The sequence below is a fragment of the Choloepus didactylus genome, chromosome 3 (assembly GCF_015220235.1).
Source record: "Choloepus didactylus isolate mChoDid1 chromosome 3, mChoDid1.pri, whole genome shotgun sequence".
In the NCBI taxonomy this organism is placed as follows: Eukaryota; Metazoa; Chordata; class Mammalia; order Pilosa; family Megalonychidae; genus Choloepus; species Choloepus didactylus.
Window position 1 is genome coordinate 43256192 of NC_051309.1, and position 16007 is coordinate 43272198.

Consider the following 16007-nt stretch of genomic DNA (forward strand, 5'->3'; position numbering starts at 1 on the left):
TTGTGCTACCTTCACTAGTGTTCATTACCCCAACTTTTTCATCACCTCAAACAGAGAGTCTGCCCTCATTAAGTAATAACTCCCTCCCCACCCTGCTGCTGGCTCCCGGTAACCTGTAATGTACTATCTGTCTCTAGAAATTTGCTTTTAGTAATTTCATATAAGCAAGATCATGCCATATTTATCTTTTTCTGCCTGGCTTATTTCACGCAACATGATGTCTTCAAGGTTCATACATCAGAACTTTATTCCTTTCTATATTCCTTGTGGAATATTATTCCACAAGGAATTATATACCATACCACATTTTGCTTATCCATTAATCTATTGATGGACAATTTGTTTGCTTCTACTTTTTGGCTACTGTGAATAATGCTGCTATAAACATTGGTGTACAATTCTAGTATTTTTATAGCCTTAAAATTTAAATTTATCTAGCATTTTATGTGTATGGTATGAACTTAGCAGATGAATGGGTCATCTTTATCCATGATATAAAATATTATCACTATTATAAACAATTTTACCAAATATACATTTTCTTTTAAAGACTGTTCTGTTCCATGAGCTATTTGTTTCGTCCTGAGTTACCACTGTATTGTTTTAATTATTGTAGTGTTATAGTGCATTTTGATGTTTGGTATGTTAGGATTGCTTTTGGCTTGAATAATACAAACTTTTGATCATGCATTTTTCTTAAACCTCTATTTTAGTAAGAGATTGTTTTAAATAGATGATTTTTTTGAATCTTGAGAATCTAATGTAGATTTTGTACTTTAGTTTATTAATATATTTCATATCAATCACTTAATAGATTTCTGGAATAAACCTACTTTACCTTCAGGTTTTTGTTTGTTTTGGTTTTTTGTTTAATGGAGTGTAGGAATTGATTTATTAATTCTTGAGGATTTTTGCAACAGTAATTAAATGAGATTGGCCTGTAACATTCTATTCCTGTGCTGTTTTTGTTAGATTTTGGTTTCAGGCTTTATTTGGTTATCAGGCTTCATAAAATAAACTTGCAAGACTGCTTTCTTTTCTCTATGCTCTGGAAAGTTTAAGTAGCATAGTTCCTTGCAAGTTTTGGGCTTGTACCTTTTCAGGAAGAAGATCTTTACAACTGTTCACTACCTTTTGATGATATTGCTGTATTTAGATGTTTTGCTGCTGTAATGAGTCAGTTTTGATGGTTTTGGGGTTGTTGCCTTGTTCTTTTGGAAGGGCCATAATTTCTCTTTTCTTTGTCTTATAATCTTTTGTTGCACACTGTATATTTTAATATTTTGAAGTATTCACTTTGGGATTTAGTCCTTGAGCTATCTGTTCCTTAAGTTTGTATCCAGGTAGTGTCATGATAGACATTTCCTTGAGTGCTAAGAGCTAACAAAGAAAAACAACCCAAAGCAAAAAAGGCTTTTCACAGTCTTTGCATATTGGCTTTTTGTTGGCTGGTGCTCTCCTTCGGAGTTTAGCCCACCTATCACAAAGATCAGGCCAAGATGAAATGTGAAGTACAGGGTCTTTTCTGCTTAGCCTAAGCCTGGGTTTTGTCCTGTGTTGTGGTTGTTCTTCACCTTTGTAATTCTCCCATTTACAGGAATTCAGAGTCCCCCTGTACTCCATATGAAATAGACTTTCTGCCCCTCCTGGTGCTTTATTGTATGGCTTGAAGTAGGTATTCCTTTGCCTCATTTGACTTTACTGTTTCTTATCCTATTTTAGATGTCTTCAAGCTTCTCCCTGCAGACCAAGTCTTGGGAGATTAATTCCAAGATAAATTTTCTGGTTTAGTGCCCCCACCCTCCATGCCCCCAGGTATTCTTTAAGGTTTTCGGGACTACTGTGGACTTGGGCTTATCATACTGTGGTCATTTGGCACATCTAGGTGAAGCTTACATAGTTTAGTCTTTCAGGATGCCATCTGATAGCTTGGCACCAATCTACAGTCATTTCAGTATGCCTGAAAAGTTTACTCTGCTTCCTCCAGAACTGTGCCAGTGACCCACAATGGCAGTGTAGGCTGACTCCACACTGCGCAGGTGAAGGGGTTGGGGAGGGGACAGCAAGGGTACTTGGAGCTTATCTTGTTGCTTTTAAAGCTGAGTTTTCTTGATTTGGCACTTGCCCAGTTTCTGCCACCCTGTCACTGTTTTCCAGAGTTTTAAGAAAATGGCTCTGCCAGTTTTTGCTAGTTGTTCAAAGATTCTGGTGGGGGACTGGCACCCTGGGAGGATCTTTTCCTGCCATATTGGTTGACCAGAAGTCTATCTATGAGTTTTTAATTTTCTAAATGGTTTGATTGGTGATTATGGGAGAGGGTTATTGTTAATTTTTAGTTTTATTGTGTTGGGGTAAAAGAACGTGGCCTGGAAGATTTTTACTTTTTGAATTTGCAGTTTTCTTTGTGGTTTAATACATGATCAGGTTTTATAAAAATTACGTGAGACTACTTTTGAAAGGCACGTTTATTCTCTGCAGATTGTGCAGAGTTCTAAATTTGACACTTAAATCTTTTATTGTTGTTGTTAAAACTGTTCTTATTTGTTCTATAAATTGTAAAATCTCCACTTTCCTGTCTCCATGCTACCCTAACTATTACATCAGTGACTGGATTAGGCTGGTAAGCAGTTAAATTTAAGACGTGGAACTCTGAACAAATGTTTAGAAAATAAGTATCTGCATAGCCCTAATGAACTTGTGTTCTTTTTTTTTTTTTTTTAAAGTTTTAGTTCTTTGGTATGGTGCCGTGTTCTCTGTTTCTCTTCTGTTTCATGATATTTAGATTTCTTCTTATGTAAACACTTGTTATTTTTTTAATACAGAGTTCCCATATACCACCCTATTATTAACACCTTGCATTAGTGAGGTACATTTGTTATAATTCATGAAAGAACATTTTCATAATTGTACTATTAACTATAGTCCATTGCTTACAATAGAGTTCATTGTGTTGTACAGTCCTGTATGTTTTATCTTTTAATTTTTATTCTACTAACATATATATGACCTAAAATTCCCCCCTTTTAACCACATTCACATATACAATTCTGTGCTGTTAATTGCATTCATAATGTTGTGCTACCATCCCCACCATCCATTACCAAAACTTTACAATTAACCCCAATAGAAATTTTGTGTAATTTAAGCATTAACTCCCCATTCTCTATTCCCAATCCAGCCCCTGGTAAGCTATATTCTAGATTATAACTTTACGAGTTTGCTTATTCTGATTATTTCATATTAGTGAGATCATAAAATATTTGTCCTTTTGTGTCTGGATTATTTTACGCCACATGATGTCTTCAAGATTCATCCATGTTGTTGGGTATTCCTTTTACATAAATCATTTTTTAATGGTTTTATTCCATTCCCCAATTTCATTGTTTATTTTTGCCACCTAACTGTTCCGGTTTGCTAATGCTGCCCTTATACAAAATACCAGAATTGAATTGGCTTTGTTTACAAAGTTACAGTCTGAAGGCCATAAAATTGTCCAAATGAAGGCATCAACACAAGTATACCTTCACTGAAGGAAGGCCAATGGCATCCGGAAAACCTGTTAGCTGGGAAGGCATGTGGCTGGTGTCTGCTGATCCCAGGTTGTGTTTCACCTCCACTCTCAGCTTCTGTGCATTCTTCAAAGTGTCTCCCAGCTGTAGCAGCAAGCTCCTTCTGTCTGAGCCCTTATAGGGCTCCTGTGATTTAATTAAGATGTATGCTGAATGGGTGGGACCACACCTCCATGGAAATTATCTAATAAAAGGTAATACCCACAGTTGGGTGGGTCAGATCTCCATGGAAACAAACTAATCCAAAGATTTTAACCTAATCAAGACTAAATGTGTCTGCTCCCACAAGATTGCATTAAAGAACATGGCGTTTTGGGGGACATAATACATCCAAACCTGCACACTAACCAAATGATTTGTTAGAGTTATGTGTTAAAATCTCCCAGAGTCTGGGGATTAGGGCATCGCTGGCATGTGGTAGCAGCTCTGTTCTATGGAGCATGGTGCAAGAGGGCCTGAGGTGAAATGACCTCGAGTGATGGCCTGGAGGAGTCCTTTCTAGGTATGACCAGAAGGAATTGGCCATCAGGTCCCTTAGGGTAGGTGGTTGATTGTCTTTGTTTGCCTGCCAAAAACTAGATGATTCTGTTAGCTAGCTTCAGCGTCATCCTGGTATGAAGGGGAGGTGGGCTCAGTGACTGCAGTATGTGTCTGTGGTGTGATCTACCAGGGCAGTACCCCTCAAAGAACACCAGTGCTGGATGCTGACTTCCAGCCCAATGAGTGGGCAGGCTGGGTGGTTTTTTGGGCTAGAAAGGATGTGGATAATTGCTAGTGGCTTAGCCCTTGTCGTCTTCTCTGCCTTGAGCATATCTGAGGGAGAAAGTTAAGAGGGCTGAAGTGGAATTGGCAGGCCCAAATAGGTCCTCTTCAGAGATTGTGTTCAATGCATTGAGGAATAGCGAAATAGTACCCTATTATGAGTAAGTAATCTGTTACCACGTTTCTAAAATATTCCCATATGGTCAGCTCTAAGCTATCTGGCCAAAGAGAGATCAAAGGCATAAATAGTCTGAAATAAAAAGTAGTATAAAATTATTTATAATTTACTTTGGAATGAGTTTTTTTAGATATTGGAACATGAGTGTATCAGATATTTGTCAATTTTTAGAATTTTGAACTATAGATAATATAGTATCACCATGAAAACATGCCTAGGTAATATGGGAATGAGAGATAGGATAGTGTTTTACCTTTTAACTCTTCTGTATCTCTGCTCAGACTTTCTTTGACAAGAACACCACGATGTAAGTAAAAAGTGTAAAGATGTCAACCTAAAGGTTATTTGTCTGTGATGTTTAAAGGAAACTGAAGCTATGTGTGAATCCAACAAAAAATTTAAGGAATATAGGTGATAAAATGAAAGAAAAATTTGTTGTAGATAACCTGCCTGGTGTAAAACATTAGAAATTGAATTAATTATCAATATGTTAACTTTGGGATTCATATTTTAAAAATTTATTTCTGAATCTATTATGTGACAGTTTCCCTCTGATCATTTTTGAGTCTCATCCACAAGAGCATTTAATTCCAATGTTGAAAACTTAAAAGTGAGCCAGTTTTTCATACTCTTATAAAATGGTTGAAGGATTGCTTATGTTAATGTTTCCACATAACTTTTATTTTCATTTATTGACATTATTTTTGTACTTAAACTTCTACAGCTATTCTTTAGAACAGACAGTGCAATTTTTAAACTGTGTTCTTGAAGGAGACCCTGTAAAAACAGTTGTAGCGCAAGAGTCTGTTTACCAAAATGAGAATGTCACTTCTCATACTGTACTGAAGTCCAAAGAGAAGAAGGTATGGAGCTATTTATTTTTTACTACAATACTAAATACTTATATATAAAAATATAATTGGTTCATTGAGATAACTTCATGGTTATTTCTAACCATTCTGATGAGATTGGAAATTTAACCACCAATGGCATATTTGGTTTAGATATCCATTTAGTCAAAAGAATGAATTTGTAGCTGATTATGTTTTTTCATTCAGTGTCAGTGTGTATGACAAACAATTGAATTTCTGCAACTTTTTACTGTGTAGAACATGAGACTTAATTGAATAGCAGTGGGGTGGAAATATGGTTCTTAAAGTAGAAATTTGTGGGCGGAAATCATTTTGGCAAATTTGATGTTTTTGGTAGGTTTTTGGAGAGTGATTCATCTTGTGGTGGGGGTATCCAAATGTAGCAAATGTAAATTTGGGGGTGTAGGTTAGACAATTTTTATTCTTGGAGAAGTCAGATAGTTACACTTCCATTGTTATAGAACTTACTGATAATATCTAGTTGTCATGTTTTAATATTCACTTTTGTTATGTATGAATGTTTGCTTTTTTAGTAAAAAATCTAGATCTCTAACAAAGTTACTGAAAATTATTTATGTTATTGATGGATATCTGAATGTAATTTGAATATGGAATTGCAATGGAATAGTCTACAGTAATATGTAATAAACATACAGCATAAGTATATTTACTATATATATTCTGTATATAATAATGTACTTTATTAAAGTATTTAATAAATATACAGCATAAGTGTACCTAGCACTGCTAGGTTGGTTATAAACATTTGTGGATAAAAATCGCTTTAGTGGGTCATAACCACAATTTTTTAATGAAACAAAACTGAAAATGTCAGAGCACAGTGCACAAAGCAGAAGTATTGTTTTGTAAAATGTATGTTTCAGTTGTGTATGTATGTATGTTTAGATTTTGGGTTGTGATGGAAAATTATTTCTTACTGTGGGCCACCTTCAAAAAAGTTGGAAATACACAGATTTAAACAAAGGCAACCTACAAAAAAAAGGAAAAACACCCAAAGTTCCCTTGAGGTAAAAACCAATGAAGTCTAAAGTTCCTGAAGAAGACCTGACCCTAACAAAAATTCGAGCATTAAAAGGATTTTCAGATAAACTTTACATTTACTCTTTATAGCCTAAACTATACTATAATGTTCATTCTTTAGACATAGACATTTTTAAAAATTAAATTTTACTGATATGTATTCACATATCATACAGTCATCCGTGGTGTACAATCACCTGTTCACAGTACCATCATATAGTTGTGAATTTATCACCCCAATCTATTTTTTGAATGTTTTCCTTGTATCAGAAAAAGTAAAAATAGGAATAAAAAATAAAAGTAAAAAAGAACACCCAAATCATCCCCCCCACCCTATTTTTCATTTAGTTTTTGTCCCCATTTTTGTACTTATCCATCCATACACTGGATAAAGGGAGTGTGATGCACAAGGCTTTCACAATCACACTGTCACCCCTTGTAAGCTACATTGCCATACAATCGTCTTCAAGAGTCAAGGCTACTGGGTTGTAGTTTCAGGTATTTACTTGTAGCTTTTCCAATGCATTGAATCCTAAAAAGGGTTGTCTATATAGTGCATAAGAATGCCCACCAGAGTGACCTCTCAACTCCATTTGGAATTTCTCCGTCACTGAAACTGTATTTGTTTCATTTCGCATCCCCCTTTTGGTCAAGAAGATGTTCTTGATCCCACAATGTCGAGTCCAGATTAATCCTCGGGAGTCATATCCTGCGTTGCCAGGGAGATTTACACCCCTGGGAGTCAGATCCCACATAGGGAGGAGGGCAGTGAGTTCACCTGCTGTTCCAGTTTGCTAATGCTGCCCTTTTGTAAAACACCAGAAATGGATTGACTTTTTTAAAGGGGGTTTATTTGGTTACAAAGTTAGAGTATTAAGGCCATAAAGTGTCCACAGTAAGGCATCAACAAAGGGCTACCTCCACTGGAGAAGGGCCATTGACATCCAGAAAACCTCTGTTAGCTGGGAGGGCACGTGGCTGGCATCTACTTGCTCCCAGGTTGCATTTCAAAATTACATTCTCCAAATTGTTGCTTTTGGGGCATTTTTTCCTCTCTTAGCTGCAGCACCTCTTCAAGATGTCACTCTCAGTTGCTCTGCATCTGGGCCTCTGTGGCTCTTTTTAAAGTACTCCAGTGATCCAATAAAGACCCACCCTGAAGGGGTGGTGCAACACCTCCATAGAAATAATACAATGAAAGAACTCACTCAGAGTTGATTGAGTCACATCTCCATGGAAATACTGAACCAATAGTTTCCAACCCAATCAACACTAATACATCTGCCCTCACAAGATTGCATAAAAAATATGGCTTTTTCTGGGGGACAAAATGTATACAAACCAGCATACCTGTTGAGTTGGCTTACCTAGAGAGAGAGGGCCACATCTGAGCAACAAAGAGGTACTCGGGGAGACTCTTAGGCACAATTATAAGCAGGTTTAGTCTCTCCTTTGCAGTAACGAGCTTCATAAGGGTAAGCCCCAAGATAGAGGGCTTGGCACACCAAACCACCAGTCCTCAATGTTTCTGAGAACATCAGCAACAATCTAGGTGAGGAAGCCCAACACCTCCACATTTTCCCCCAGCTCCTGGTGGGGGCCCTGCATGTATATTTTTATTTTCTGTTCAAATTACTTTGGGATGTGTCTCTATTTCACGCTAACCTATACAAACCTACCAGATCTCACTTCCTATTCAAAGTTCCATGTAATTACGGTATTTAAACAAACAGTATGAGTTAAATTGTTTAGGAAATATAGATCCTGCACCAAATAAACATTTCTTCCCTTGGTCTCACATGGAATTTGAAGTTTTAAAACACAGTCAGTATTGTCCTTTACCCTTTGGCCCAATTTGCCCTAGTCCTAACCACATCTGCTTCATTCATATCTCTCTTTGAATAACATAGGCATTTTTATAAGATTCTCTTTCTACTTAGACCAATTTTGTGGCAACCTAAAATATTAATATTCCTTATTTAAAACTTTCTGTCAGGCTAAATTTAGCAGCACCTTTATATATGTTCAAGTTCTAGTTTCCCCAATTGAATTAAATATTCAATCAGAAATACCATAAACTACAGACTAATTAATCATCTGAACTCTTCATCTGAAACATGTCAAGAAAACAAACAAGTTCAAGTAAACAATTTCAAAGAACCAAGAATCATATCATTGCTATAACAAATGCTGCACAATGGGTTAGCTTAAACAACAGGAATTTATTGGCTTATGGGTTCCAGAGGCCAGAAGTCTAAATCAAGGCTTTGGCTAGAAGGCTTGCTTCCATCCAGAGTCAGTATTTTGGTTGGCAGGCAATCCTTGGGTTCCTTGGCTTTCCTGTAACATGGAGATGTCTTTTCCCTTCTCTTCTGCATTCTTGCTGATTTCCAGCTTTTTGTTCCCATGGTTTTCTTTTTATAAGGCCTCCAGTAGTAGGATTAAGACCCATCCTGATTTAGTTAGACACAGCTTAACACTAAAAATAACATCCTCAAAAGGTCTTATTTAAGTGGGTTCACACCTGCAGGAATGGGATTAAGATTAAGAATGTGTTTTTTCTGTGGTACATAATTCAATCTACCATAACCCCATGTATTTTTCTAATTCATAGTTTTAATTCTTACATTTAGATTTTTATCTAAGTTTTTATATGGTATGAAATAGGGGTTCAGTTGTATTCTTTTGCATGTTGAAGTCCAGTTGTCATACCACCATTTGTTAATTGTCTTGGCACCATTGTTGAAAATTGATTGGCTATAAATATATGGGTTTTATTTTGGGTCTTTCACTTCTATTCCATTGATCTTATCTTACTCTATTCTTATACCAGTTCCACACTTTCTTGATTACTGAAGCTTTATAGTAAATTTTACAGCTTTATAGCATTTTTCTTGTCACCCAGAGTCTTTTCTTCAGGGAAGCACACAGGCACTTATAGAATACTTAAAACTTAATGTGAAACAAGCAGCGATGAAGCACTGCTAAGAGTGACATGAGAAGGTAGATTCTATGGATTTTCTTACATGAGAGAGATCATTGTATTCTTTTTTTTTAATGTAATTTTATTGAGATATATTCACACACCAGGCAATCCATCCAAAGTATATGGTCAGTGGTTCACAGTATCATCACATAGTTGTGCATTCATCACCACGAACAATTTTAAAACATTTGCATTACTCCAGAAAAAGAAATAAAAAAGAAAACCCCAAACATTCCATAGACCTTATCCCTCCCCCACCCCTTGCTGACCCCCAGTATCATGCTGTCTGATTTTAAGACTTGCAGTAAAGGTAGGTTAACTAAGACAGTGTAGTATTGTCAGAGATAGATATATAGATCAGTGGAACAGAACAAAACATCCAGAAGTAGATCCATACAAACTCGGGCAACAAATTTTTTTTGCTATACAGCTATACAATCATTTTCAAATATCAGGGCTACTGGAATACGGCTCAAAGTAAAAAGAAACATCTATATAATGAGTCAGTAGTCGTAATCATTTGTTAAATCCTAATTTCTCAGTTACACCTCCTCCCTCTCATTTAATCATTCTCTCAGTCTTCGGGGATATTTGGGCAATGGCCATTTTAACTTCTTTGTGCAGGAAAGGGGTGTTGACCTTACGGGGAAGAGGAATGACACTGGTTGATGTTCTTGGAGAGTCTGGTACCTCTGTTTTTCAGGGCTTATCTAGCATAGGAATAACCTAGAGGCCTTAAGTTTCTGAAAAAACAAAAACAAAAACAAAAAAAAAAACAACATAATAAACTTACTGGGTAAAACATATATAGAGTCTTAGATAGAGCCCAGGGTATTCTTTAAGGCTTTCAGGAATACTGTTCATTAGGGCTTGGCATATTGTGGCAGTTTGCAATATCTGGCTGAAGCTTGCATAAGAGTGACCTTCAGAATGACCTCTTGACTCTATTTGAAAAATCTTAGCCACTGAAACTTTTTTTGGTTACATTTCTTTTCCCCCTTTTGATCAAGAAGGCATTCTTAATCCCATGATGCCAGGGCCAGGCTCATCCCTGGAAGTCATGTCCCACGTTGCCAGGGAGACTTACACCCCTGGGAGTCATGTCCCATGTAGGGGGCAGGGTAGTGAGTTTATTTGCAGAGTTGGCTTAGATAGAGAGAGGCCACATCTTAGCAACAAAGGGACTTCTCTGGGGGTAACTCTTAGGCATAGTTATAAGTAGGCTTAGCTTTGCCTTTATAGAGATAACTTTCTTAAGGGCAAGCCTCAAGATCAAGGACTTGGCTTATTAAATTGGGAATCCCTAATACTTGAGAGAATATCAGGAATTCCTCAGATGGGGAAGTTTAATAGTTCCACATTTTTCCACAGTCCCTCAAAGGGACTTTGCAAATATTTTTTTTTCATTTTCTTCCCAAAATATTCTGGAATGTATTGGGGTATTACCTTAACCTGTACGGGATAACAAGATCTCATTCCGTATTCTAGGTTCCATGTGATTAGGTTGTTTAGATAAACTGACCAGAAGGTTAAATTAGATAGTGTGCTACATAAAATTTAAATTTTGGACCAAATAAACATCTCTTCCATTGGTCTCACACAGATGTTGAAGTTTTAAAATACAAACAGTACCATCCTTTACCCTGTGTTCTGATTTACCTTAGTCTTAACCAGATCCATTTCATTCATTTCTCTAATTGAAGTCTGATCTGTTTTTCAACTTCTTGAAACAGTTGCTAAATGGAATAATGCTGACTTCTTGAAACAGCTGCTAAATGGAGTAATGCTGACTTCTTGAAACAGTTGCTAAATGGAGTAATGCTGACTTTCAGAGCTGCAAAACTCTAACTCTGAGTCTCAGCTATCACACAGATACCCAAAGTTCGAGGAACTACCAGGCTATACCTCAAGAGCTCAGCATCTCAGAATTTAGAAATAACAGTTAAAACTCAGGAGTAAATGTGATTGCTGTAAGAGTTTACAATCTAGGAACTTTGAAATGAGTCTTATTGAACATTCTGTACTCCTTAATCATCAATTACCCAGATCACTGTATTCTTTGGTAAAGTAGGATAGGTAGTTGTTGCAAAATAAAGCAGGTGACTGCATATTCTCTGATATGTAGATTTTATACTCTGGTAATGAGTCATACAATGAGTATGGTGAGGTCTTTATTCTTTTTTTTTTTTTTTTCCTTTCTTATATTCTTTCAAGCCTCTAGAGTTCTAGTGGCCAAGTAATCAACTACTACTGTATGTTAGAACAGTTTTTCCCAATCTTTCTTTGCTTCTAAACTCCATTCATAGGCAGGAAATTTTAAGAAATTATTTTATCAATTTGTGATATATATATATATAACATATATATGTAATTTTATGCAATATCATTTAATATACATATTAAATATTACATAATTTTAAATCAGTATTTTATTAAAGATTATACTGTAGAGTAGATTATAATTACAAACCTTGGTAATATTTTTAATTTAAGGAAAATTTTCAGCTCTTTTCAGTTTAACAAGTATCTACCCTATTTAATTTACTTTCAGTTACATCAAAAAAGCATGATTTATTTCAATAATTGAAAATGACATTTTAAAAATATGGTTTTGGGATTGAATGTACTTTGAGGTAGATTAAGTTACCAGCATGGCACCTGATGTTTGGAATTCTTTCATGTTTTTAAGAAAATCAACTTAAATTTTATTAATTAATGTCCCCCCTTAGACGCACTAAGAGACATATCAGATTGCTGTTTTTAAGCAGTTCTTTGTGATTGACTCTTTGGAGAGTGGGATAAATGAAAAACCAGATAGAATGTAGAAGTTATTATATTTTACACTTGATGTTAGCTAAAGGCCAAGGAGCAGTGAAGTCACTATTTTTTAACAATGACTTTTGATGTGCTAGAGAAATCTAAATAACTTCTCTAAAAAGTTTGCTCAGAAAAATGCAATTTTCATATTTGGTAGAGAGTATGGAGGTATATTTGTATAATTATTATTTTCACTATCTTTTAAATTAGAGTCACTTTTGCTTCTTGTCTTTAAGGGCCCATTTTAAATAACAATTGTATGATGATTTTACAAAAAGTTATTTGAAATTGTGTTAATAGTCACTACCACCAAACTGGCTAGTGGCAGTCAGCCCGTTTATAACTACCCCCATAAACACACTTAAGATTTTCAAGGGCTGCTGGGCATAGTCACTTCACATGTCCTTCTATTTACAAGATAAAATTATTCAATTATTTTATTGATTGTTTTAAAAAATATATAAATTGATATATGCATTATTACTTCCAGTGACCTGAACGCTTGGAATGGATTTGCCAACTAAACATTAGAAGATTTTGTGTTAGATAAATGAATGTTATTTTTTGAATATCTTATATTTTCTTCTTTGGCTTGATTATTTTTGACATAATTATGCTCTGCTAATTTTAGAGAACTCAACATCTCCTAAGATAAATGTGGATAAAGAAGGGGCACTCTTAATGGCATTAAAAAGTTAATGATGTTCCCTAAGTGCCTGACTTACTAGGTGGACACTGGGGAAAATCTGTTTGTTTTCTGAGAAGAAAGATGAAATATAGGAGAGATCAGTTTTCATATACCTTTTCTGAAGAAAAGGTCTGTGGTTTTCTTTCTACTTTCTTTGTATTTTACTTATTGAGTAACATCTTACAGGCAAAGAAATGGAAAGAGACTGAAGATACACCAGGAGAACTGTTTTTCCAAGATTTTGAGTACCCAGAGTATAATGACTACAGGGCAGAGGCTTTCCTGCACCAACAGAAGAGGACAGAATGCTATAGCAAGGCAAAAGAAGCTTATCGGATGGGGAAAAAAAGTGTTGCCACTTTCTATGCCCAGCAGGTAAAAGGAAAACAGTTATAGTTTTCTTTGTCACTGTAATGTCTGAATAATCTTGGAGTAGATGATACCTTTATTATGACTAGATTAAGATGTTTTAGGGAATGGAGAGATTATGTAAGTGATATAGATAAGATATGGCAATATGTAAGAGATGTATGATTTGAGAACTTCTCCTTTGAAATGCTCAGTTTCTATGGATGCTTTTACATTTTCAGCTTAGATGAATATAGTTTGTTCTTATAGCCCATATTTTCTTTTAAGTTCTAAGATTCTATCATTCAGTACTACTAAACAGATACAAATTTTCTGGAACAAAGATAGCAGAATGTTAATATTGGCCATGTGATTACAGGGGCCTTACACTCGGCAATGTTTCAGTTTTTAGTAATGCATCACTTTTTTTTTTTTTTTTTTTTATCTCCTTAACAGATTGACCTTTTTATTATTATGCATATAATGTCCTTCATAATATTAATGTCTGTCATAATATTTTTTGGCTGCAAGCCATTCCAGGTGTCTTTTTGGTTACTGTTTGCATGGAATGTCTTTTTTTTTTTTTTTTTTTTTTTTATCTTCATTTTATTGAGATATATTCATATACCACGCAGTCGTACAAAACAAATCGTACTTTCGTTTGTTCACAGTACCATTACATAGTTGTACATTCATCACCCAAATCAATCCCTGACACCTTCATTAGCACACACACAAGAATAACAAGAATAATAATTAGAGTGAAAAAGAGCAATTGAAGTAAAAAAGAACACTGGGTACCTTTGTCTGTTTGTTTCCTTCCCCTATTTTTCTACTCATCCATCCATAAACTAGACAAACTGGAGTGTGGTCCTTATGGCTTTCCCAATCCCCTTGTCACCCCTCATAAGCTACATTATTATACAACTGTCTTCGAGATTCATGGGTTCTGGGTTGTAGTTTGATAGTTTCAGGTATCCACCACCAGCTACCCCAATTCTTTAGAACCTAAAAAGGGTTGTCTAAAGTGTGCGTAAGAGTGCCCACCAGAGTGACCTCTCGGCTCCTTTTGGATTCTCTCTGCCACTGAAGCTTATTTCATTTCCTTTCACATCCCCCTTTTGGTCAAGAAGATGTTCTCCGTCCCACGATGCCGGGTCTACATTCCTCCCCGGGAGTCATATTCCACGTTGCCAGGGAGATTCACTCCCCTGGGTGCATCACTTTTATAATCAGTAAAAGAAATGGCATTAATATAACTTTTGAGGAAATACAGTTTCCTCCCAGGCTCATTATGTTATGTCAACTTTTGAGGAAATACAATGTCTTCCCAGGCTTATTATGTTATGTCAACTTTTGAGGAAATACAGTTTCTTCCCAGGCCCATTATGTTACAAAAAACCTGTATGGTGTGCTTTTAATTTTTGTGGTTCTGTGTGACTGACTTAATTGAGCAGAGAAGTGTGTCAAACTGTATAGCCCTATGAGACCTAACAGCAATCCTTGGGGTAGGAGAGTGGTGGTGTGAAGGGCAAACTACAAGATGCTAAAAGGGAATGCCAAGATTAGATGTGGCAAAAGATACACAAATAATAAACCAATTTCTTTTTGAGATGGATAGCGTGTATAGTTGCATTTTCCTCTTTTATGATTTTTGGTCCAGAAAATATGTTAGAAGCAATGAGTCAGTACTTTAAGAGATATGTTATTAATTCACTGAAATTCACCTAAATTTTGGTATCTTCACTGCATTATTTAAAACTTTAGATTTAGCGGTTCCTTTCATTTGGGGGCATTATTTGTTTCTTCATTGCCTACTAAGTAGAAAATACTTAAAGTGTCCAATGGTGATATGTTTATAATTAAAGGGCAGTCTCCATGAGCAGAAGATGAAAGAAGCCAATCACCTTGCTGCCGTGGAGATCTTTGAGAAAGTCAATGCCTCCCTGCTGCCACAGAATGTGTTAGACCTCCATGGGCTGCATGTGGATGAAGCTATACAACATTTGATGACTGTTTTACAGCAGAAAACTGAAGGTAGGACCATGGTAATGACTATTTTTCAATTGCTTATGGCGGTATTACTTGGAAGTTTCAGAGTCTGAATGTTCAGGCTGGGGTTATCTGTGCCACATTTGTAGATGTTTTTTTTTTTTTTTTTTTTTTCCATGTCTGTGTATATCCTTTTTTTTTTTTTTTTTTTTTTAATCATCATTTTATTGAGATATATTCACATACCACGCAGTCATACAAAACAAATTGTACTTTCGATTGTTTACAGTACCATTACATAGTTGTACATTCATCACTTAAATCAATCCCTGACACCTTCATTAGCACACACACAAAAATAACAAGAATAATAATTAGAGTGAAAAAGAGCAATTGAAGTAAAAAAGAACACTAGGTACCTTTGTCTGTTTGTTTGCTTCCCCTACTTTTCTACACATCCATCCATAAACTAGACAAAGTGGAGTTTGGTCCTTATGGCATTCCCAATCCCACTGTCACCCCTCATAAGCTACATTTTTATACAACTGTCTTCGAGATTCATGGGTTCTGGGTTGTAGTTTAATAGTTTCAGGTATCCACCACCAGCTACCCCAATTCTTTAGAACCTAAAAAAGGTTGTCTAAAGTGTGCGTAAGAGTGCCCACCAGAGTGATCTCTCGGCTCGTTTTGGAATCTCTCTGCCACTGAAGCTTATTTCATTTCCTTTCACATCCCCCTTTTGGTCAAGAAGATG

The 16007-nt window shown here is 35.8% G+C and overlaps 1 protein-coding gene across 4 annotated transcripts in view; it reads left to right on the plus strand.

Moving 5' to 3' along the window:
* The window catches only part of N4BP2 (NEDD4 binding protein 2), an 84253-nt gene that overhangs the window by 48691 nt on the left and 19555 nt on the right, over positions 1 to 16007 (plus strand). For 3 of the 4 annotated variants that reach the window (XM_037829630.1, XM_037829631.1, XM_037829629.1), the window contains exons 12-14: positions 5234 to 5372; positions 13100 to 13288; positions 15130 to 15298. In XM_037829630.1, the coding sequence (XP_037685558.1) occupies positions 5234 to 5372; positions 13100 to 13288; positions 15130 to 15298 (497 nt within the window). Of the gene's footprint in view, positions 1 to 5233; positions 5373 to 13099; positions 13289 to 15129; positions 15310 to 16007 lie in introns of all 4 variants that reach the window. The other variant, XR_005215845.1, reaches the window with a different exon arrangement.